The sequence below is a fragment of the Maylandia zebra genome, linkage group LG16 (assembly GCF_041146795.1).
Source record: "Maylandia zebra isolate NMK-2024a linkage group LG16, Mzebra_GT3a, whole genome shotgun sequence".
In the NCBI taxonomy this organism is placed as follows: Eukaryota; Metazoa; Chordata; class Actinopteri; order Cichliformes; family Cichlidae; genus Maylandia; species Maylandia zebra.
In genome coordinates, this window is record NC_135182.1 from 7,015,015 (window position 1) to 7,037,886 (window position 22,872).

Consider the following 22,872-nt stretch of genomic DNA (forward strand, 5'->3'; position numbering starts at 1 on the left):
ACTGCCACCTGCTGGCATAATTAGACAGCAAGGAAAAAATCTGGAAACTAAACTTCATTTTCACCCTTGACTATTGTATGACACGCACACATCAATGAAAACTAAACACACTTTTGCTATAAATTCAGTTACTTTTAGTTAGTTTTGTGAACACTCATTACAGTTTTAGTTAGTTTTCCTTTTTTTGTTTTTACTTTTATTTCCGTTAACGAAAATGTTTTTTCACTTCTAGTTTTCATTATTACGTTAGTTTTTGTTAACAATAATAACCTTGGTATGATGTATGATGACAGATCATACAGACAAAAATATCAACTGATAAAGTTTGGTGAAATTGTTTACATGTTCTTGAAGAACTTAATGAGTCCCATTGAGAATGGGAAGTTGTCTGATAAAACAAAGCCACAGAGCCAATTACTTCTTAGTTCGGTGCTGGAAAAGCATTACTACAATACATTAAGACTTGTCTTTTCATTTGATTTTTAATGAATACCATTTATGTCATCTAGTTGTATAGTAAATAACATTTTTTCTCATTGAATGGATGTTGAATTAAATGTAACATTGTTAACTCTAGGTGGGTTTGCAGAATTGCACAAATACAGGTATCTCTATTTTGTGATCATATTTACACTTTATATTCTGATACTCTGCTTTAATTCCACTATAGTTTTCCTTATCTGGACTCACGAAAACCTTCACGAGCCAATGTACATATTTATTGCAGCTTTGTTAATCAACTCTGTTCTTTACAGCATGATTATCTATCCAAAGCTCTTATCTGATGTTTTGTCTGAAAAACAGATGATATCATATCCACTCTGTCTTTTCCAAGGTTTATCATATTGCACCTCGGTTGGTTCAGAATTTTTACTGTTGGCAGCAATGGCATATGACAGGTATGTGTCTATATGTAAACCCCTGCAATATCCAGTTATTATGAATAGAATAACTATATATGTATGTCTGATTTTAGCTTGGCTTATACCTGCTTTTGAAACCTCAGTGCTGGGTGTGTTGTATTCGAATGTCAAACTCTGTAGCTTTACCCTGACAGGAATTTTTTGTAACACTTCAGTTTACAAGCTTCAGTGTGTGCCCTCGGTCGCAATATCTATATATAGTATGGTCATGTTGATAAACATTGCCCTTCTACCTTTGCTTTTCATACTTTTTACATACATCAGGATTGTTAGAATATCTTACCATTGTTGTAGAGAAGTGAGGAAAAAAGCTGTAAAGACATGTTTACCCCACCTGCTGGTGTTAACCAACTTTTCCTGTTTTATTTTCTTTGATATAATTATAGTTCGACTGGATTCTGATCTATCCAAAACTCTTCGTTTGACATTGACGTTTCAGTCAATTTTATTCCATCCTCTTTTAAATCCAATCATATATGGACTCAAAATGAATGAAATTTTCAAACATATCAAAATATTGTTGTCAAGTTTAATAACACTGGTATTACTGCCCTATTATCAAATGTATGGCATATAATTTTAAATTGTAATGCAAACTAGATAATGGAGTACCTTTTCTCCGATTTTACATACTAGACAGAGGAAAAGAGATCAAATTTATAGAAATGTCATGACATTTATGTTAATTTTGATTTCTGTTCTTCTATTGATGACAACATAATGGTCATAAAACAAAGACAAACAATTTCTTAAACTGTTTCTGGTAATGTTTAAATTCTAAACAGCTTATATGCCTGCATTTCACATTTTCCCTTCTATATTGTCATAGATTATTATTTACTATTGTATATTCACATAAAAATAATTTAGCAGAATGAATCAATTAGTAGAAGTCTCTCTTTGATGCTGACAAACATGTGAATATTCATCACAGTGTCTTCTATTTTCTCAGTTATATATATTTATGCAGCTAAATAAGCTAATTAAAATTTACACTTCTCTGGGTAAAAAATTTGATTTTTCTGTTGATCCTATCATCAGAACATTTTGAAGCCTTTAATTTGTCCATCTATCCATTTGGTGTATCTCTTCATGTAATGTGGTAGGTATTTGTAGAGAAAGGATAGACAGTCACTGACACACGCTCACGTTGTGGCTTGTGATGGTCGACGGCTGACCACATGACCAATTGCAAAGTCACCTCCATCAGCTACATGAAGTTTACAATACTTTAAAAAAAAATAATAATAATTTTTTTTAACCCTTTGACTGCCTCACCAAGAAAAATACAATGAAAAAATTATTTGTTCATATTTTCTATTCCTTTAGGTCAATAATGATCACAATTAAAAAAAAAAATTATACACACCTTATAGTTTTTTAAATATTACCCTCTACCAAACGGTTGAGATGTCTCTCTATGGTACAACTACATAAAGTTCTACAGACATAACTAGTAGAAAAAAGTAAAGGTTATACTCATTTTGCAAAACAATAACTACCCAATTTTGTGTTTGACCCACTTTATTGTGGTAGTAAAACATCAAACATTGTTGGATTCCATTTCAACAGTGGGCGTTATAATAACAAACCACAAAATGTATAAAACACTAAAATATTGTAAATTTGATCAAAAACTTGATCTGCAATTACCGAAAATTCATAAACATACAAATTCACTTTTGACCTGTTGTTAACATAAACTTTTCACTGTAGTGTTGGAACAGCACTAACATTTTTTATTTTATCTTCCAGAAAATTCTGGTGGTATATTATATACCATTGCCATTTTGCACTGAAAAATTTGAGAACACACTGAAACAGTTCTGGCTCTTTTCTTTTGCCGTTCATGCAACTTCACCAATACCCCTTGATGATTAGATCTTCTGGTGGTACACTGCAAAGCATTCCTGACTGGCATTCAAGCACAAGAAAACATTGGATTTTTGGCATTTCCATCTTGAGACGCCCTTTGGACAGTAATTGCATCGGCCTCGCTTGTCACAGTGAAGTGGCCAATGCCCAAAGCAGTCATATCGCACATCTGGCTGTGGTTTCTTTGGTGGTGGTGAAGAGCTGGATGATGGTCGGCCAACTTTGGATGCTGGCTTGTTGACTTGTTTCAAGCTATGCGCAACTGCCAGGCAGAATCTTTTGAGTGTGATTGGTTTCTGGTTTAGTTGTCCACATTCCCTCTTGTAGACCAGCCAGGAATTTGCAATGGACAGATCAAGCATGTAACCAAAGAGTGGCAGGTACCATCTTGTAGACTTGGCTGGAGTCTTGTACAGGTGTACCAGCATGTCAGAGAGATCTATCACTCCCATATGCTCATTGTATGCAGGGATGAGTGATGGGCATGGGATCATAACTTTCGCCTTGGACTCTTTGCTCCAGCGTTTGACAGTTGAAAGTGGCATGATCCCAGAAGCATTACTTAGCAGGTTCACACATTTGTTGTCAAACCATTTAACTGCGATCACACCTTCAGCAGACCTGTAGTCAAAAGCTCCACGCCCTCTCTTCATCAGCTCTTTGTCTGTCATCAAAGTGGCTCCACCTGTGCGATTTGGTCGAACAGTGCCAATGCAAATCCAAATTTAAACATGTCATATTTACATGTATAGATCATTAAATTATTTATATTCAATAGTAAATAGTCAATTTCATATGTTAAAACAACAGTTCTAAACATTAGCTAAGTTTTGCTACTCTTACCATCAATTGACAAATCAACCGTTTGGTTGAGCATGTTTTTAAAAAAATATTATGGATTTATTACAGCTATTTTCTGGTATCAAATGACATAATCATGTTCAGTAAAGACTCTGAGATGTTTATACTGAAGAAAAATGTACTTACCTTTAAAATTTTTTGCCAAAACAGTCCATGTGTCCAGAGTGATTTTTTGCTTTCTGATTTCCTGGTTGGAGGGTGGCAGATGAGGCCTGCCATATCCTGACACAGTGCCATCTAGTGTTTTTTTTTTAGGATAACATAACTCAACCAAGTGGTAGAGATGGCTCAATAAGGTTGAGTTAAGCTAAGTACTCCAGTTCATTATATATAGTCTCTCAAAATATGCTAAACCAAATGGTTGAGCAGGCAGTCAAATTCTTTTGAACTTTCCATAACTCATTATTTATAAACATAATATAGTGTATTGTATAGTGTAATGTGTAAATTCAATGCTAATTTCTAACTCTGTTAAATTTACTAAATTCTGTTTTCATGAAGACCTGGATGCTAAATGTAATTGTGACACTTTGTAAAACAGAAATGGTAAAATGGTAAATGGCCTGTATTTATATAGCGCTTTACTAGTCCCTAAGGACCCCAAAGCGCTTTACATATCCAGTCATCCACCCATTCACACACACATTCACACACTGGTGACGGCAAGCTACATTGTAGCCACAGCCACCCTGGGGCGCACTGACAGAGGCGAGGCTGCCAAACACTGGCGCCACCGGGCCCTCTGACCACCACCAGTAGGCAACGGGTGAAGTGTCTTGCCCAAGGACACAACGACCGAGACTGTCCAAGCCGGGGCTCAGAACACCCATTTTATTAAAGGTGAAATAATTTAGACAGTTTTTGACTCTCAGTGATGCTGCAGTGTTCATTTGACTTTGAGACCTGAAGCGGACAGAGTTTTGGACCCGTGCTAAGACATTTTTTCACAGATTTTTGAGCACTGTGTACCACATAAAATTGGTTCAAGGTCAGTATGCATAGCCAGAATTCATACATAAGGTGCACTGTTGATTTTTGTGAAAATTAGAGGATTTAAAGTGCACCTTTATAATCCAAAAAATACAGTAATGTAATGGTCTTCTAACAGGTATCATTCAGAAAGCATTAAATTGACTGTAGATCGTGCAAAATACAGCAGCTAGACATCTTCTAAAGACTAAGAAAAATTAGCATATTGCATTAGAATTGATTTTAAGATTTTACTAATTACCTGTCCTTCATGGCCTGGGCTCAGAATATATACTAGAAGTGCTTCTCCTGTACCAGCAAGCACTTTGGTTATGGAAAGTTATATACAAATAATAATAATAATAATAATAATAATAATGATATTTTATTATTATTTTATCTACACTACTAAGTCTACCCACCTCTGTATGAGGTATGATGTATGATGACAGATCATACAGACAAAAATATCAACTGATAAAGTTTGGTGAAGTTGTTTACATGTTCTTGAAGAACTTAATGAGTCCCATTGAGAATGGGAAGTTGTCTGATAAAACAAAGCCACAGAGCCAATTACTTCTTAGTTCGGTGCTGGAAAAGTATTACTACAATACTGTTACGGCCCTGGGTCTCGGAGAGAGTGAGACTACCCTTTTGTGCTTGTGCAAATCTAAGTGTGCCAGGACTCGTGGATGACTGGCTGCTGGGAGTCCTGTGCCAGCCTTCTTACCCCTATCTTCCCTGCTTAGCCTCTGTGTCCTTGTCTTGTCTCGTGTGCATTACTTTCCCTGGAACAGTCGCTCACTGTCGTTCTCTAAACCTAAAAGAGAATTATGGATTTGATCAACTGGTCTCTGAATGCTATTGACACCCTTTTCTCAACGAGAAGTCTGGGCTCGGGAGAGCCTGAGTACCCTGGAGGGACTTTCCCTGCCGGATACACGATGGACGGGTGGCAGAACTGGAGGGTCATGTGCCTGTCGATCAAGGACGCTGAAGATATCTACCTATTCGGAACCATGATAACAGGGTTCTTGCTGATCGGAGCTGGCTTGGCCCTGGTTTATCGGAGAAATAAGAGAGCAGAACCGGCTGTTCAAACCCCCCCAAGGCTGCCCGCTGGAATTGAAACGATGGGACGAGGCGCGACCTCTCACAATGAACGCAGCATGGTTAACACCTTGGAGACGCTTACAGCTGCTGTGAAGGCTCAAAACAACACCATTGAGCGTATGGGGGGATACATCAGAGAGAGGCCTGCTCAAAATGAGACCCTTGAGCGAAAGTTGGAACACATCGCGGAACGGATCACTGCAGTTGTGGGGTCTCAGAATCAAAAGAATGATAACACCATGGAACAGAAGTTTGATACCATCATGGGGAGGCTCGCGACTCTCCAACGGGAGATTGAGAGACCAGCGTCAGAGTGTTAAAGAGCAACTTGACATTCTCCTGGGCTGCTCGCATGAAAAAATCAACAAAATCAACATCAAAATGCGGACACCACCACGGCGCCAGCTGCAGGCCCAAGGCTGGAGCCGAACAATCACTCCCTGATAACGACTGTGTGATGACTATTCTTCCCATCCCATGCAAGGACACCTGGATTGGCTGGAGGACTGTTTACTTAGCCTGATAGGGCGAAGGACACTGTCTCTGCTGAACTATGGACACGCACACACATACACTTACACTGATAAGCACTCACCCATCCCCCCTCCCCTTCCAGCGCCTTCGATGCTTACCTCCCCCATGATTTGGACATCGGGTCAGCTGGCGGCGCAGTCGAAAGATTGCAGCAGTCCCAGATCAGATGTGCACACTGTGTTTATTGTGTTATGATATCCCCTACCCAACCCTGTGGCTTGTCATGTCTTTCATAATGTTGTGCTGTGGCCATTCATGTGCTTTTTTTTCTGCAGAGTTTTTTTTGTTTCCTGTTCTCGTGCTGTCCTACCATGGAAGCACAGCATGAGTGGAGGTCTCTTGTTTTCCTCTTGTACCCTCCCGTTGTTGTGTACATTTCAGTGTTCTTTTCTGTAACGCTACCAATCTCCGACTTGTAACCCCATGTGATGTCTGTGTTATGTGTGTAAGGTCGGGGGGTCCCATTTCACTGCAGGGCAACCTGCTTGTGACAAATAAAGCTGATTCTGATTCTGATTATGCAGATCACAGTGTGCCAGACCTCGCGGACGATTTGCTGCCTGGCGATCCCATGACCCCTCCATGACCAATTGACTGGCTGATTGTCTGCACCTGGGAGTATAAAAGGCTGAAGATCCTTCACACTAGGGGGAACTGCTGCTTTGAAGTGAACATGCAGTGTCCTTCTCGTCTGCTCTGCATGTGAATCTTGTTTGTTAAACCTCTTTGCTGTGTTGCTCTTTGTTTAAACCTGATATACAGCTGAACTTAGTTTCATTAGAGTTTTGTGATGCTGGCTTGCCTTAGTTACCCTTAGCTTTTATTGTGTGTGCTGCCAGCCTGCTTTAGTTAACCCTTAGCTTTTACGCGTGACTGTTTCGTTTGTTCTTTATGTAATAATTATATGCCCAGTGGTCTGTTGAACAGCCCTGTCGGTAGTGATGGCCAAATGAAGCTTTCTGAAGCACTGAGGCTTGTATTGAAAAACGGTTCATTACTTGAAGCGCATACTGAGAGACACCGAAGGGTCTCAGACCTTAATCCTTTCTAGTGCTTTACCTTTCTCAGCAGACAGTGCATGCGGCTTTAATGTTGTGCTGCGTGGAATAGAGATGGGTTATGCTCCCAGGCCCGTTCACCAGGTCTATATCAAATCAGAACTCGTTACGGGATTTTTCCCTGTCGCAGTATGTCCGTCCTTACCAATAGAGGGGGTGGCCATGTTGCTAGGAAATGATATTACGGGCGAATTAGTGCGTCCTAGTCTGGAGGTGCTGGATAAGCCCTTCAGTTCTAATGCCCCAGATATTTCTGTGACCCCAAAGCTGTACCCAGCCTGTGTGGTTACTCGTGCCCAAGCCCGTAAAGATGGTGACGTTACCCTCGCTGATTCTGTGTTGATGTCCTCATTTTCTGAGGAGGGTGCCACGTTACCTGACGACAACAATGTTTTGTCTTCCCCAGACTTGGTAAACCCTGAGGAGCCTAGTCCATCTGTAAAAGAAATACCACTGCCTTTAACCAGAGAAAATCTGTCGGCGGCCCAGTTGGCTGATGAATCGTTGCAGCGATGTTTTAAGCATGTGGTAAGTGCTGAGCAAGCTAAGAATGAGCAACAAGCCTTTTTCATAGAACAAGCTGTGCTAATACGTCAATGGTTTCCATTGGGTGCTAGGAGTGTGGACTGGAGTAAGGTTAAGCAGATTGTCATACCCACGCTGTATCGGTCAAAGATCCTGGCGCTTGCTCGTGAAAGCCAGTGGTCAGGACATTTAGGCATCAAAAAAACGTATCAGTTACTATTAAAACACTTCTTCTGGCCTGGCATGAAACGTGATGTGGCTGCTTTCTGCCGTAGTTGCCATATGTGTCAACTTGAGGGTAAACCAAATCAGGTTATACCCCCTGCACCATTATGTCCCATCCAAGTAGTCGATCAACCATTTGATCACGTCATAGTAGACTAAGTAGGTCCACTACCAAGAACAACGTCAGGAAACCAATATTTACTCACCATTATGTGTGCTGCTACACGTTTCCCTGAGGCTATTCCACTGCACAAATTACGGCAAGGTCTGTTGTGAGAGCCCTTACTAAGTTTTTTCTACATTCGGACTGCCTAAAGTTGTCATAAAAGATCAAGGTTCTAACTTTCAATCTAAATTATTCAAGCAAGTAGCTAAAAACCTACAAATCAAACAGGTTGTGTCTTCTGCCTATCACCCAGAATCCCAAGGAGCTTTAGAGCGGTGGCATCAAACCTTAAAAGCCATGCTCCGCAAGTATTGCTTAGAGGCCAAAGTGGATTGGGATGAAGGGATTCCCTTTGTGTTGTTTGCTGCTCGCGAAGCTGTCCGAGAGTCACTCGGGTTCAGTCCCTCTGAACTAGTGTTTGGCCACACGCCTCGTGGCCCGCTTAAATCAATGAAAGAGAAATTTGATCCAGGAAGGGAGCCCTAGAGTGGGAGTGACCAAGTATGTGCAGGATTTCTGTGAGCGTTTGAGTCAGGCTAATGCTCTGGCTAAGCAGCACCTCACTGTTTCACAAGGAAAAATGAAACACGCTTATGATAAGGCTGCTGTCAAACGACAATTCCAGACAGGAGATGAAGTACTTGTCCTCTTCCCTGTCCCCGGATCATCTCTTTCTGCTGAGTATGAGGGGCCTTATGAGGTACACGAACAAGTAGGAGAAACTGATTACATAATCAGCACGCCGAATCGAAGACGCAAAACCTGTGTTTGCCATATAATCATGTTAAAGTTATACCACTCCCGACCCTAACCAAAACCCACTGGGAGCTGTGCTCCTGTGGCCGTCTTCAGTCACTCAGAGGTAGAAAGCACAGACGAGGCTGATGGTTTAAAACTGAATGACTCCAGTGGTTCTAAGCCCCGCTTGCCTTACTCTGAAGTGTTAAAATCATTCCGAGCAACAAGAAGACATAGCTAATTTGGTCCATGAGTACCCCTGTTTATTTGGCGATGCTTGCTGCTGCAAGAGTACAATTTGGAGATTTGGCATATAAAAGGATCAGAAAATGTACTAGCTGATGGCCTCTCCCGGTTGTGAGTATGACTTGTTTTGTTGTCTGTCATGAATATTGAAATCTGTATATACAAAACGTAGTCTTGTATTTTAAGGGGAGTGGTGTTACGGCCCTGGGCCTTGGAGAGAGTGAGACTACCCTTTTGTGCTTATGCAAATCTAAGTGTGCCAGGACTCGTGGATGACTGGCTGCTGGGAGTCCTGTGCCAGCCTTCTTTTATGCAGATCACAGTGTGCCAGACCTCGCGGACGATTGGCTGCCTGGAGATCCCATGACCACTCCATGACCAATTGACTGGCTGATTGTCTGCACCTGGGAGTATAAAAGGCTGAAGATCCTTCACACTAGGGGGAACTGCTGCTCTGAAGTGAATATGCAGTGTCCTTCTTGTCTGCTCTGCATGTGAATCTTGTTTGTTAAACCTCTTTGCTGTGTTGCTCTTTGTTTAAACCTGATATACAGCTGAACTTAGTTTCATTAGAGTTTTGTGATGCTGGCTTGCCTTAGTTACCCTTAGCTTTTATTTTGTGTGCTGCCAGCCTACTTTAGTTAACCCTTAGCTTTTACGCGTGACTGTTTCGTTTGTTCTTTATGTAATAATTATATGCCCAGTGGTCTGTTGAACAGCCCTGTCGGTTTTCTGTTTAAAGTTTGAAATTAAAACTTTTTACTTTACTCAGTTTGTGTGGGGGGCTTGTTTATGTTACTCCTCCCCTGACGCCTAACAGAGTGGGTTGTAACAAATACATTAAGACTTGTCTTTTCATTTGTTTTTTAATGAATACCATTTATGTCATCTAGTTGTATAGTAAATAACATTTTTGTTAATTGAATGGATGTTGAATTAAATGTAACATTGTTAACTCTAGGTGGGTTTGCAGAATTGCACAAATACAGGTATCTTTATTTTGTGATCATATTTACACTTTATATTCTGATACTCTGCTTTAATTCCACTATAGTTTTCCTTATCTGGACTCACAAAAACCTTCACGAGCCAATGTACATATTTATTGCAGCTTTGTTAATCAACTCTGTTCTTTACAGCATGATTATCTATCCAAAGCTCTTATCTGATGTTTTGTCTGAAAAACAGATGATATCATATCCACTCTGTCTTTTCCAAGGTTTATCATATTACACCTCGGTTGGTTCAGAATTTTTACTGTTGGTAGCAATGGCATATGACAGGTATGTGTCTATATGTAAACCCCTGCAATATCCAGTTATTATGAATAGAATAACTATTTATGTATGTCTGATTTTAGCTTGGCTTATACCTGCTTTTGAAACCTCAGTGATGGGTGGGTTGTATTCGAATGTCAAACTCTGTAGCTTTTCTCTGACAGGAATTTTTTGTAATAATTCACTTTACAAGCTTCAGTGTGTGCCCTCGGTCGCAATATCTATATATGGTGTGGTCATGTTGATAAGAATTGCCCTTCTACCTTTGCTTTTCATACTTTTTACATACATCAGGATTGTTAGAATATCTTACCATTGTTGTAGAGAAGTGAGGAAAAAAGCTGTAAAGACATGTTTACCCCACCTGCTGGTGTTAACCAACTTTTCCTGTTTTATTTTCTTTGATATAATTATAGTTCGACTGGATTCTGATCTATCCAAAACTCTTCGTTTGACATTGACGTTTCAGTCAATTGTATTCCATCCTCTTTTAAATCCAATCATATATGGACTCAAAATGAATGAAATTTTCAAACATATCAAAATATTGTTGTCAAGTTTAATAACACTGGTATTACTGCCCTATTATCAAATGTATGGCATATAATTTGAAATTGTAATGCAAACTAGACAATGGAGTACCTTTTCTCCGATTTTACATACTAGACAGAGGAAAAGAGATCAAATTTATAGAAATGTCATGACATTTATGTAAATGTTCATTTCTGTTCTTCTATTGATGACAACATAATGGTCATAAAACAAAGACAAACAATTTCTTAAACTGTTTCTGGTAATGTTTAAATTCTAAACATCTCATATGCCTGCCTTTCACATTTCCCCTTCTATATTGTCATAGATTATTATTTACTATTGTATATTCACATAAAAATAATTTAGTAGAATGAATCAATTAGTAGAAGTCTCTCTTTGATGCTGTGTTACGCCCCAGTCTAGGGGTACAGGAACGCAACACAAGTTTGAAAGAATTGCCCCGCCCTGGTCCCCAAAACCATACACAAAGGGAAACCAATTTCTTAGTGAATCGTGATTTATTTTTCTGCACTGCAAAAATGAAGCTCCGGGGTGAACAAAGGCCAAAATAACAAACAGAACAAGCTAAGTCAGGAGGAGGTGTTATCTACAACCCTATGTGAAATCAAATATCAAACAAAAGACAAGCGCTACACCTAACTCCCTAACTGAAATAAACAGGAGAAAACAGTGCAAGGAAAAACAATAAGGCAGCTCACCCCTTCTGTTGCAGTGCTATTTACAAGGCTATTTACAATGAAAACTAATGTACACACTATATACAAAACTCCAAAAAAAGTCGCACAAAGTCACAGGCACAAAAGTCTCAGGTTTTGGAGGCCAGGGTCAGGTCTGCTGCTGCTGTCAGTGGCTGCCCCGGGACAACTGCTGGTGAGGGATTTGAATGAAGATCACATGGCCAGGGGACCAATCAGCAGCCGTCAGCTCCTCCACTCCGGGACCTGCAAAGACTTAAAGGCACAGACAACAACAGCCACCAAAACAGATTATGGACAGGGCCATAACACCCCCCTTCCCAAGACCAAACATCTCCCCTAAAGATGTTTGGCGCTTAGGGGTTCCGAAAACCACGTGACAGCGCATCTGCCAGTACATTCTCTGTCCCTTTTTTGTGATGGATCTCCAGATTGAAATCTTGTACTAAGAGGGACCATCTCATGAGCCTTTGGTTAGAATTTTGCATTCGGGTCAAAAACACGAGGGGGTTGTGGTGTGTAAACAATGACAGGTGCTGAACTGGAACCGACATAGACCTCGAAATGCTGTAGAGCAAGCAATAGAGAGAGGGCTTCTTTTTCAATGGTGCTGTATTTCTGTTGGTGGGAGTTGAATTTTTTCGAAAAGTAACCAATTGGGTGATCAACACCCTGCCTATCCTCCTGCAACAGTACCGCACCTGCACCGTTGGCGCTGGCATCCACCTCAAGTTTAAACGGATGTGTGAAAACAGGAGCGGCAAGTACTGGTGTGCTGCAGAGGAGAGCTTTGGCAGACTCAAAAGCATTCTGGCATGTGGGGGACCATACAAATGGTTTTGACACACTTGTGAGACTGGTGAGAGGTGCAACTACATCTGCAAAATTCTTACAGAAGCCACGATAATAGCCGGCCATACCAAGGAACCGGCGAAGCTCACGTCTAGTGCGAGGCACAGGGAGATCTAGGATAGCCTGGATTTTAGCCAGCAGGGGGCGCACCTGTCCCTGACCCACCTGCTTCCCTAGATAAGTCACAGTGGCCTTACCAAAGTCACATTTGGCAAGATTTAGGGTAAGGGATGCCTCTTGTAATCTTTCAAAAATCTCCGTGAGTGTTCCAAGGTGATCTGACCAAGTCTCTGAATAGGCTACAATGTCGTCTAAGTACACTTCACAGTTTGTGACACCACCTAAGACAATGTGCATAAGGCGTTGGAATGTGGCAGGGGCATTTCGAAGGCCAAAAGGCATGACGGTGTATTGGAGGAAGTGGTCCGGAGTGACAAAAGCAGAAATTTCAGATGCACGTGGAGTGAGGGGAACTTGCCAATAACCCTTTAATAAGTCCAGTTTGGTGACAAACTTTGCGGAGCCAACCCTGTCAACACAATCTTCCATGCGGGGAAGAGGGTAGGAGTCGGGTTTGGTCACACTGTTCACTTTTCGAAAATCACTACAAAAACGTGGAGTTTTGTCTTCCTTCGGCACAAGAAGGCATGGGGAACTCCAGGCACTCGAACTAGGGACAGCAAGACCATTTTCCAGCAAGTAGGAAACTTCTTGCTGAAAAAGTGCACGTTTGGTAGGGTTCACACGATAAGCGTGTTGTTTGATCGGAGGGTGGTCACCTACATCTATGTCATGTTCGAGGACAGTAGTGCGAGACGGAGTGTCAGCAAACAGAGATGGGTAATTATTGATCAGAGAACACACATCGGTCTGGGCAGCCTCATCTAAATGTCTTAGGTGAGATTTCAAATTATCCAATATTTCAGAGTTTCTGAGTCGGGAGCAACCCTCAGCACAAACGAAAGCTAAGCCATCACTTTCTGGGCTATACTGAGACGGGGATGCTGGCACAACTACCGACACGGCAGACAGCGCAGCGGGGGATGAGGAGGAGTTTACACCTGCATCACGAACAAAATAAGGCTTCATCAGATTAACATGACACACACGACGCTTTCTCCTACGCTTTGCCTGGAGAGAGGATCCAGGAACGGGTAGGAGAGTCAACACTTTGTCACCCACTTCAAATTTTCTCTGCACGGACTTTTTGTCGAATTTCCTTTTCATTTTTTCCTGAGACGCGGAAAGAGCCTCGCGTGCAATTTCGCATGCTTTATGCAGATGCTCCCTAAAACAACTTACGTAATCTAATACGTTCTGCTCGGGGGTAGCTGTGTCGGACAGATATCTCTCTTTAAGCAGCCGTAGGGGACCACGCACTGTGTGTCCAAACACCAGCTCTGCGGGACTGAAACCCGTGGACTCCTGCACACTCTCCCTCACCGCTAGAAGGAGAAGTGGCAGACCTTCGTCCCACTCTCTTCCTGACTCGAGGCAGAACTTCCTCATCATGGCTTTTAAAGTCTGGTGGAAACGCTCAAGCGCACCCTGTGATTCGGGGTGATATGCACTGGATTTTTGATGCTTGATGGATAGCGATTTTAAGACCTGAGCGAATATCTTGGACATGAAGTTAGACCCTTGGTCTGTTTGAACTGATTTAGGCAAACCGAAAAGGGAGAAAAAGTTTACTAATGCTCTGACAATGGCTTTGACTTTGATAGTGCGTAACGGAATAGCCTCGGGGAAGCGTGTGGCGGCGCACATTAAAGTCAAGAGGTACTGATGTCCTGACTTGGTTTTTGGAAGCGGACCTACACAATCGATGATTATGTGCTCAAATGGTTCGCCTAAGGCTGGGATTGGATGCAATGGAGCAGGAGGAATAACCTGGTTGGGTTTTCCGCTGACCTGGCAAACGTGGCAAGAGCGGCAATATTTGGTCACATCAGCCTTCAAACCTGGCCAGAAAAAGTGACGCAGAATACGAAGGTAGGTCTTCCTAATTCCTAAATGTCCAGAGAAACTGTCATGTGCTAGGCTGAGTACTTGGTGTCGGAAATTTTGCGGTACAACTGCTTGTTGAAATACGTTCCAGCCAAGATCACTAGAGGAGGGAGGATGCCATTTGCGCATTAACACATCATTTTCAATGCTGTAGACACGGGGATTCTGATCGCTTGAATTTGCGGCAAGTAAACATTTGGCCAAAGTCGGGTCATTCTGTTGCGCATGAATAAAATCTGTTTTGTTTACCTCAAAAGACAGGTCAGGTGTAGCGGGTAGCAGTTTATCAGACACACATTTTTCAGCTTTTTCCACAGGCAGTTCAGCTTTCTCAGGAACAGCTTCAGAACATAGAAAAGAGTCAGACAAGTCAACATCACCATATTTACGCTTGTGGGCGCGTGTGACAACACAGGCAGGAAAAACAGAGGGCAGACTGTCAGCAGCAGGCTCAGAAACAAAATCAAAATCATCGACGGGGTTTTCAATTACTTCAGGGATCGGGAAAACTTTCCCATTGGCTAGATCATTCCCCAGAATCATAGTAACCCCCTGCACGGGCAAGCGAGCGCGCACCCCAACTGTTACCGGGCCCGAAACGAGAGGCGACTGTAGGAAGACTCTGTGCAGCGGAGCTCGTAACACACTCATTTTCACTCCCCACACGAGAGCATCAGCACCACAAAACGAGTTACTTGAGAAAGGCAACGCGCTTTCCAAAATGAGAGACTGGGCAGCCCCAGTGTCGCGCAAAATTACAATCGGCACGCGATCCTCCTCTATTCCAGTCAGTGAGGCGAACCCTTGTGAAATGAATGGTCGGTAACTGCTGTCAAGACTGTCATTTCCTGGTTCATCACTGACGGGATTAGGAGTAGCAACCGATTGAACAAAACCAATGCTTTTTGGCTTTTTCCATGTGTGAGTTTGCTCTTTGCGACGGAGCGACGGACAACTGGCAATGAGATGGCCAGTATCATGGCAATAAAAGCATTCTCGGACAGTCATGGGGACCTGATCAGGGCGCGTTTGACGCTTAGGAGAAACCCTCAAACTCCTCGCAGGTTTCGACAACGGGGCACATTCACGGCGCACAGCTGAAAACGCAACGCGATGGGTCAACACAAACTCATCTGCGAGAACAGCAGCTTTAGACAACGAATCCACCTTTTTGCTCATTGATATATACAACAACATTCTCTGGAAGACACGTTTTGAATTCCTCCAGCAGGACCAATTCTCTTAGCTGAGCAAAGTCCTTCACTTTACTTGCAGCTAACCACTTATCAAACAAGAGAGTCTTCTCCCTGGCAAACTCTACATGTGTTTGGTTGGCAGATTTTTCACACGACCGAAACCTCTGGCGATATGCCTCTGGAACTAGCTCATAAGCCCTTAAAATAGTGGATTTCACAATTTCATAATCCAGGCTGTCATCAATAGACAAGCTCGCACACACTTCCTGTGCTTTCCCCACCAATTTACACTGCAGCAACAAACTCCACACATCCTTGGGCCATTTCAAAGTGGTTGCGATGCGTTCAAAGGCATTAAAGTAAGAGTCAACCTCACTTTCTCTGAAAGGTGGCACTAAAGCCTGCTTGCATCAAATTGGTCAGAGGAGAGTGAATCAGAAGATTTACTCACAACTTTACTCACTGGGGTAGAGGTAACATTGCGCTGCCGGGAAGGATCCAGCTCCATAGCCCTTATGCGGAGATGCATAAGCTCAACTTCTTTGGACTTAGTCGCAAGCTCCACCTCTTTCAGGCGAAGGGCGAGCCCAAGATCCTCCGTAACCAATCCTGTTGATTGTCCGGCTGGGCTAACGTTTGGGATCTGAATGGCAGCAGGAGCCTCCGCCCCTGGCGACACCCGTCCACTGGGAGCTTTTGGGATGGTTGCAGCAGCTTCTGCTCCCGCATCCACCACCAAACCTCCAGTCGCCTCAACCGGCCGAGGTTTCGACTCCGCAAAAACCCCCTTATCCACCAGCTGAGCTGTCAGGCACTGCTTAATTTCTGCCTTTTTAGCACGTAAAGGCACACCCACATTAAACAAATCTGCCACCAACAACAAATCCGCCTTTGTGCATCGATCCAACTTATCCACGGTGGGTTGTAGTGCAAAATCATCCACATCAAAAGTCATTGTGACTAGATCACCCCCAACACTACAAGAAAACTGCCAACCAAAGACTGCAGACAACCCACAAAATACAATGAGCAAAAAGAATGGCAAAAGAAAAAAAAAAAAAAGGACGAGCCCCCACTTTATGTTACGCCCCAGTCTAGGGGTACAGGAACGCAACACAAGTTTGAAAGAATTGCCCCGCCCTGGTCCCCAAAACCATACACAAAGGGAAACCAATTTCTTAGTGAATCGTGATTTATTTTTCTGCACTGCAAAAATGAAGCTCCGGGGTGAACAAAGGCCAAAATAACAAACAGAACAAGCTAAGTCAGGAGGAGGTGTTATCTACAACCCTATGTGAAATCAAATATCAAACAAAAGACAAGCGCTACACCTAACTCCCTAACTGAAATAAACAGGAGAAAACAGTGCAAGGAAAAACAATAAGGCAGCTCACCCCTTCTGTTGCAGTGCTATTTACAAGGCTATTTACAATGAAAACTAATGTACACACTATATACAAAACTCCAAAAAAGTCGCACAAAGTCACAGGCACAAAAGTCTCAGGTTTTGGAGGCCAGGGTCAGGTCTGCTGCTGCTGTCAGTGGCTGCCCCGGGACAACTGCTGGTGAGGGATTTGAATGAAGATCACATGGCCAGGGGACCAATCAGCAGCCGTCAGCTCCTCCACTCCGGGACCTGCAAAGACTTAAAGGCACAGACAACAACAGCCACCAAAACAGATTATGGACAGGGCCATAACATGCTGACAAGCATGTGAATATTCATCACAGTGTCTTCTGTTTTCTCAGTTATATATATATATATATATATATATATATTTTTTTTTTTTTTTTTAATGAAAAATTCTTTTGAACTTTCCATAACTCATTATTTATAAACATAATATAGTGTAATGTGTAAATTCAATGCTAATTTCTAACTCTGTTAAATTTACTAAATTCTGTTTTCATGAAGACCTGGATGTTAAATGTAATTGTTACACTTTGTAAAACAGAACACCCATTTTATTAAAGGTGAAATAATTTATACAGTTTTTAACTCTCAGTGATGCTGCAGTGTTCATTTGACTTTGAGACCTGAAGTTGTAACCTGCAGCAATGTTAAAGATGATCTACAGGGCTTCAAACATTCAGGAATTATAGTCACCATATAATTCACTTTTCATGGTAAACATTCATTAGATCCATCAGATATAAAGTCATTGTTGGAGCAATACACAAACGCTTATCAGAAACCGAACAAAGTGCAAATAATTTCAATAACATGTAAACACAAGGACTCAGTCCACAAATAGGAGTATTAGAATAGATGTGCTTAATCCCGCTTGTATCATAGGCCTACTAGTACAAGTGGAAATACACTAAAAATTACCTCCAAGTATTCAATACTGAGTACAGTTGAACCCCGACTTACGAAATTAATTCGTTCCCGAGGGTCTTTCAGAAGTCGAAAATTTTCGTAAGTCGAAGCACCCATCGCGCCTTTTGAGTGAATGGTAGGCTATAGGCTAATTGCTAACTGCAACAACAATACGTCGTTCAAGTGGAACAGCGAAGCTCAAGTACGAAAGCCAAGGGGGTTGTCACATGATTTGGAAGGCATTGTGGGCATTGTAGGCATTCTGGGCTCAGCCAATCAGAGACAGTGGATTTTGTTACATGGGCATTTTGCCATAACACGGGCAGAAATATTGCCGTTAAGTGCCGTCGTAACTTGAATTTTTCGTTAAATGGGGTATTCCTAAGTCGGGGTTCCACTGTATTGTAAAACAAATGATTGACATCAAAAAATTAAGCAGGAAGCAGCATAAAGTCTGCTTACAATTATCTCTCATAAACTTATTTTCAGCTGTTTTAACCATTTACAGCTTTTCACATGTTAATGACTTGGTTAACGATCTAACTAGCATATCAACAGTGCGTTTCAGAGACACCCAACAACTGTACCCACACTCCGCACATCACGTGTCTGATTAGCCACATTTAGCTTACCGCCGTCGAGTGGATGCTCAGCATTTACATGAAGCCACAGCTCAGTAAACCTTCTGGTTTCACTCTGTCCTCTACGACAAGTACAAAATTATACTTTGTGAACATTATCAGTTTGGATGGCATTTTAACTCGTTAGAGATTAATTTCTTCAGCTTACCGATAACAAAGTTTTAGCCCGCCTGCTCTGTTCGGCTGTAGAAGCAAGAGACCATGAGGCCGCACCTTGACCACCTGGTCAGCTGGACTGGGACAAAAAATCGGTCAGGGCATTTTGACTAGAGAGTGGCCACAAGGTATTATAGGAAAAACCATAAAACCTTTGGATGACAACAAATGCTGTTGTGACAGTGATGTACACTGTCTTGTTGGTATATATGTATGAGTTCTAAACAGTTTACATCACATGACAACTTAAGGACATCTTCTGGTTTCATCTTCATGTTTCCCTCTCAACAGATATCAAAACCAACATCATGAGCACAAGAAATGACAACATCAAAGAACGCAAGTATGGCGAAGCTGTAGAACTGCTTTGAAATTCATATGAGCTGTTCGCACTAAAGTAAAAAGCACCATCACTTCATGCGGATAGCCCCTTTGGCGCCAGCTGCAAGGCTGGAGCCGAACAAAAACACCCTGATAACGACTGTGTTTAGTCTGTTCCTTCCCACTCCATACAAGGCCACCTGGGTTGGCTGGTAGACTGTTTACTTAGCCTGGCAGGGCGAACTATGGACACGCGCACACACACACACTTATCCCCCTCCCTTTCCAAACGCCTTCGATGCTTGTTTCCTGCGGGGGAACACGGCGGGTCTGTGTGACGCGCTGGAAGGGTAGCGCTGTGCAGGGCGGCTGCTGTGTTCGCTTCGGATTACTCCTCACCAGTGTTGGTCATGTTACTTGAAAAAAGTAATCAGTAACTAATTACTGATTACTTCCCCAAAACAGTAATCCCATTACTTTACTGATTACTTATTTTCAAAAGTAATTAATTACTTAGTTACTTTTTAAAAACACGATTTACAACCTGAATAGGTGATAAAGCGATAGATCTTTCAGCCCAATTCTACTTTTTCTACATAATCCATCATACAAAATGTAATCAAATGGAAAAATCTCCTTTTAAAACTTGTTTTATTAGTTTTAATCTTTTAACTTTATGCATCAAGCAAAAATGTAATTATATGCAACATTCTCTGACTGGAAGAAATTTGTTTAATATTTAAACCTATTTTCTGCACATTCCAGCACATAAAATATTTTTGTGTGTTTACACTCACTCTTTCAAATAGATGCAAGTAAAACACAGCAGAAAATAAAGTCAGAGACTCAGCGGTCCTGTTGCTCTATTTTCACCTGTAAAGCAGGAGTAGGGTAGGCGGAGGTTTACCCTGGTGCAGGTGTGCCGCAGCGGTCAGTGGAAGAATCCGCGAGTTTCTCTGTGAGTTTCCCATTACGTCGTAGCGCACTTGGTGCTTGCTTGGAAGTTTAGAGGTTTTTTTCGCTGTAAAAAGAAGTTTTCTTCCCACGCACAACGGACACTAATGTTTTTGTCACTTTTTATGGAATCAAACTTAAAGTAAGGTCAGTACTTCCACGCTTTAAACGCTGCATGCTCATACTCTCTCCCACACTCGATATATTATCCATTGATCTGCACACAGCTGTTGTCACGAACGTCCACTCGCTTACGTCACTGTCATGAGACATTCTCGCAAAAAAATCACGGTTTTAGTAACGCAGTAACGCAGCATTCCTACGGGAAAGTAACGGTAATCTAATTACCGTTTTTGCAATAGTAATCCCTTACTTTACTCGTTACTTGAAAAAAGTTATCGGATTACAGTAACGCGTTACTGCCCATCTCTGGTAGTAACAACCCCCTAAGCACCCTGATTTTGAATGACCAGTAGTAAAACTGTAGCAATGTTGATGGCCTTTTCCCATTCCAAATAAATTTAGACACCACAGAGTGTATATTCTTAAAGCAAGACAGAGGAGGGAGAAGTGGCAACATGAATAAAAGGAAATTAAGACATGACAGTATGTTCATTTTGACTATGTTGAGGCCCTAGTCTTAGTGTGGGGCAGGTCAACGCTGCAGTGATCTGAGTGATCAGATATCAAGATTGGCTGAATACAAATTAGTGACGTGTCGGTCGCGAACGAAATGGCACAAAAATGGCTCTTAGAGCCAACTCTTTGAAGTGAACAACGCGAGCCGGCTCCTTACTCACCAGGGGGCAGCTTTGTGTAGCCAAATGTTAAAGTCATGAATTCACCTTAAGGGGCCATGTTGATATTATGAAGTAAATTGCATCATACAGTTTGAAGTACCTTTTTTCATTCTTCTAAGGCATATGCGAGTGCGCATGTACACACACACACACACACACACACACACACACACACACACACACACACACACACACACACACACACACACACACAAGAATGAATGAAAATATGAATATTTTGATTTCCTAAATGTCACAGTTGTACAGTAATAACTCCGATAGTGTTATCAGTTCATCAGTGGCAAACGGGGAAAGGAGAAGAAAGTAGTTGCGAAACAAATACATCAAAAGAGTATTGATTATTAATCGCGAAGCTCTGAGAGCTTGGTAATATTCTACTTTGCTATGCATGTGTTTGAGGAGATTTTACAGGCAGAGATCCTTAACATCACTGTATCCACAGAATGGCCTACAGGTAAGACTTAATCACACAAGGAGAAAAATGAAAATGAAAGCCGTTGACTCAATGGAATGCATAGAATGCTAAGAGCCTTCAATTCAGTGGGGATGTGGCGAACATGTCATGGTCCTGAGTCTGAGGACTCGGTGTTTTGTGTTTCTTTATATTCTTCTATATTCTTGTTTATTCTGCCTTGTCTTTTGTTTAGGTTTGCTATGTGTTAGTGTGTTTGTTTCATGCCTGCCTGTGTTCCCTCTGTCTGTCCATGGTGTCACTGTGTCTGCTCGTGAGTCTGCCTGCCAAGTTCAGTGTCCTGTCTGGTTCTCTGTGTCTGTTAGTTTCCTGTTTTATTCTGAAAGTTCATGTCTCATGTCAATGTGTTTAGTTTTACCTCTCTCCTGTCTCGTTAGCCTAATTTCTCCCAGCTGTGTCTCCCTCCTGTTGTCCATTTTCTAATTACTCCCCTGTGTATTTAAGCCCTGTGTTTTCCTGTGCTCCCTGTCTTGTCGTACCCTCAACTTGCTGTGTGTTCATGACTTCCAGGCCTCCTGCACCTCAGTTAGAGTTTTGTTTGCTTTTGTGAGTTTTATTTTATGTTGAAGTTTTGTTCCAGCAATAAAGCTGCATTTTCAGTTTAAACCTCGTTTCCTAAGAGTCCTGCATTTTGGGTTCACCACTCCTGCCTGCCTGCCACACAGCCAACCATGACAGAACAACACTAAAGGCCAACTTCAAGCTAGAGCAAGTTTTGAATAGTCAGTTGAATGGGAAGAACAACATCTGGCTACTCAACACCTGCACCCTGCCAGCAGTGATGGGGCGTAATGGAATAATTGTACGGGCGTTACATATTTAAGATACAAAATATGAGTAACTGTATTCCATTACAGTTACCGTTTTAAAAGGTGGTATTCAGAATACAGTTACCTTATTGAAATAAATGGATTACACGGCGGTCTTTCCCTGTTTCATATATTAGGCTATGCCCTCTCTATTTTTGGTAATTCCACGCCAGTGGAAACCCAAAGAAAGCACGCATTAAGAGGCTCTAATGCCTGTGTCTGAATCTCGCGCCCCATGTCACCTGTACTTGCGGCCGCCTAATGACTTGAAGAAATATTTTTAAAAATTATTATTCAAAATAATTTATTATGAAGGCAATAGGCAGAGTGTTGCAGAAGAAAGTAGCCTCATGGGCAGTGTAGTCTGTGCTGCAGGGAGAATGGACTGCAATACCTGTTATGTTTCTGTGAGCGCGAGGAGGGAGAAGGAGAGTCGAAAAGTACGAGTTGTCACTGACCACTGATGGAAGATGGAAGCATGTGAATATAATAATAACCACTGCCACCAAAAGGTTTTCCTCTTAGACGAGGAAGAAAGCCCCGGGACGTGAATTCGGGTCCGG

The 22,872-nt window shown here is 42.0% G+C and overlaps 2 protein-coding genes across 2 annotated transcripts; both read left to right on the forward strand.

The window, feature by feature from the left end:
- The first annotated feature begins 540 nt into the window (after positions 1-540).
- On the forward strand, positions 541-6,861 carry LOC106675814 (olfactory receptor 6N2-like). Its single transcript, XM_014411174.2, has 2 exons — positions 541-1,450; positions 6,800-6,861. The coding sequence occupies exons 1-2, from the start codon at positions 541-543 to the stop codon at positions 6,859-6,861; spliced, it is 972 nt and encodes a 323-aa protein (XP_014266660.2).
- Positions 6,862-10,157: 3,296 nt separating this feature from the next.
- LOC101486392 (olfactory receptor 6N2-like) lies at positions 10,158-11,117 on the forward strand. The gene has a single exon (XM_004572003.3). It carries the CDS (start codon positions 10,158-10,160, stop codon positions 11,115-11,117), a length of 960 nt encoding a protein of 319 aa, XP_004572060.3.
- Positions 11,118-22,872: the final 11,755 nt, after the last annotated feature.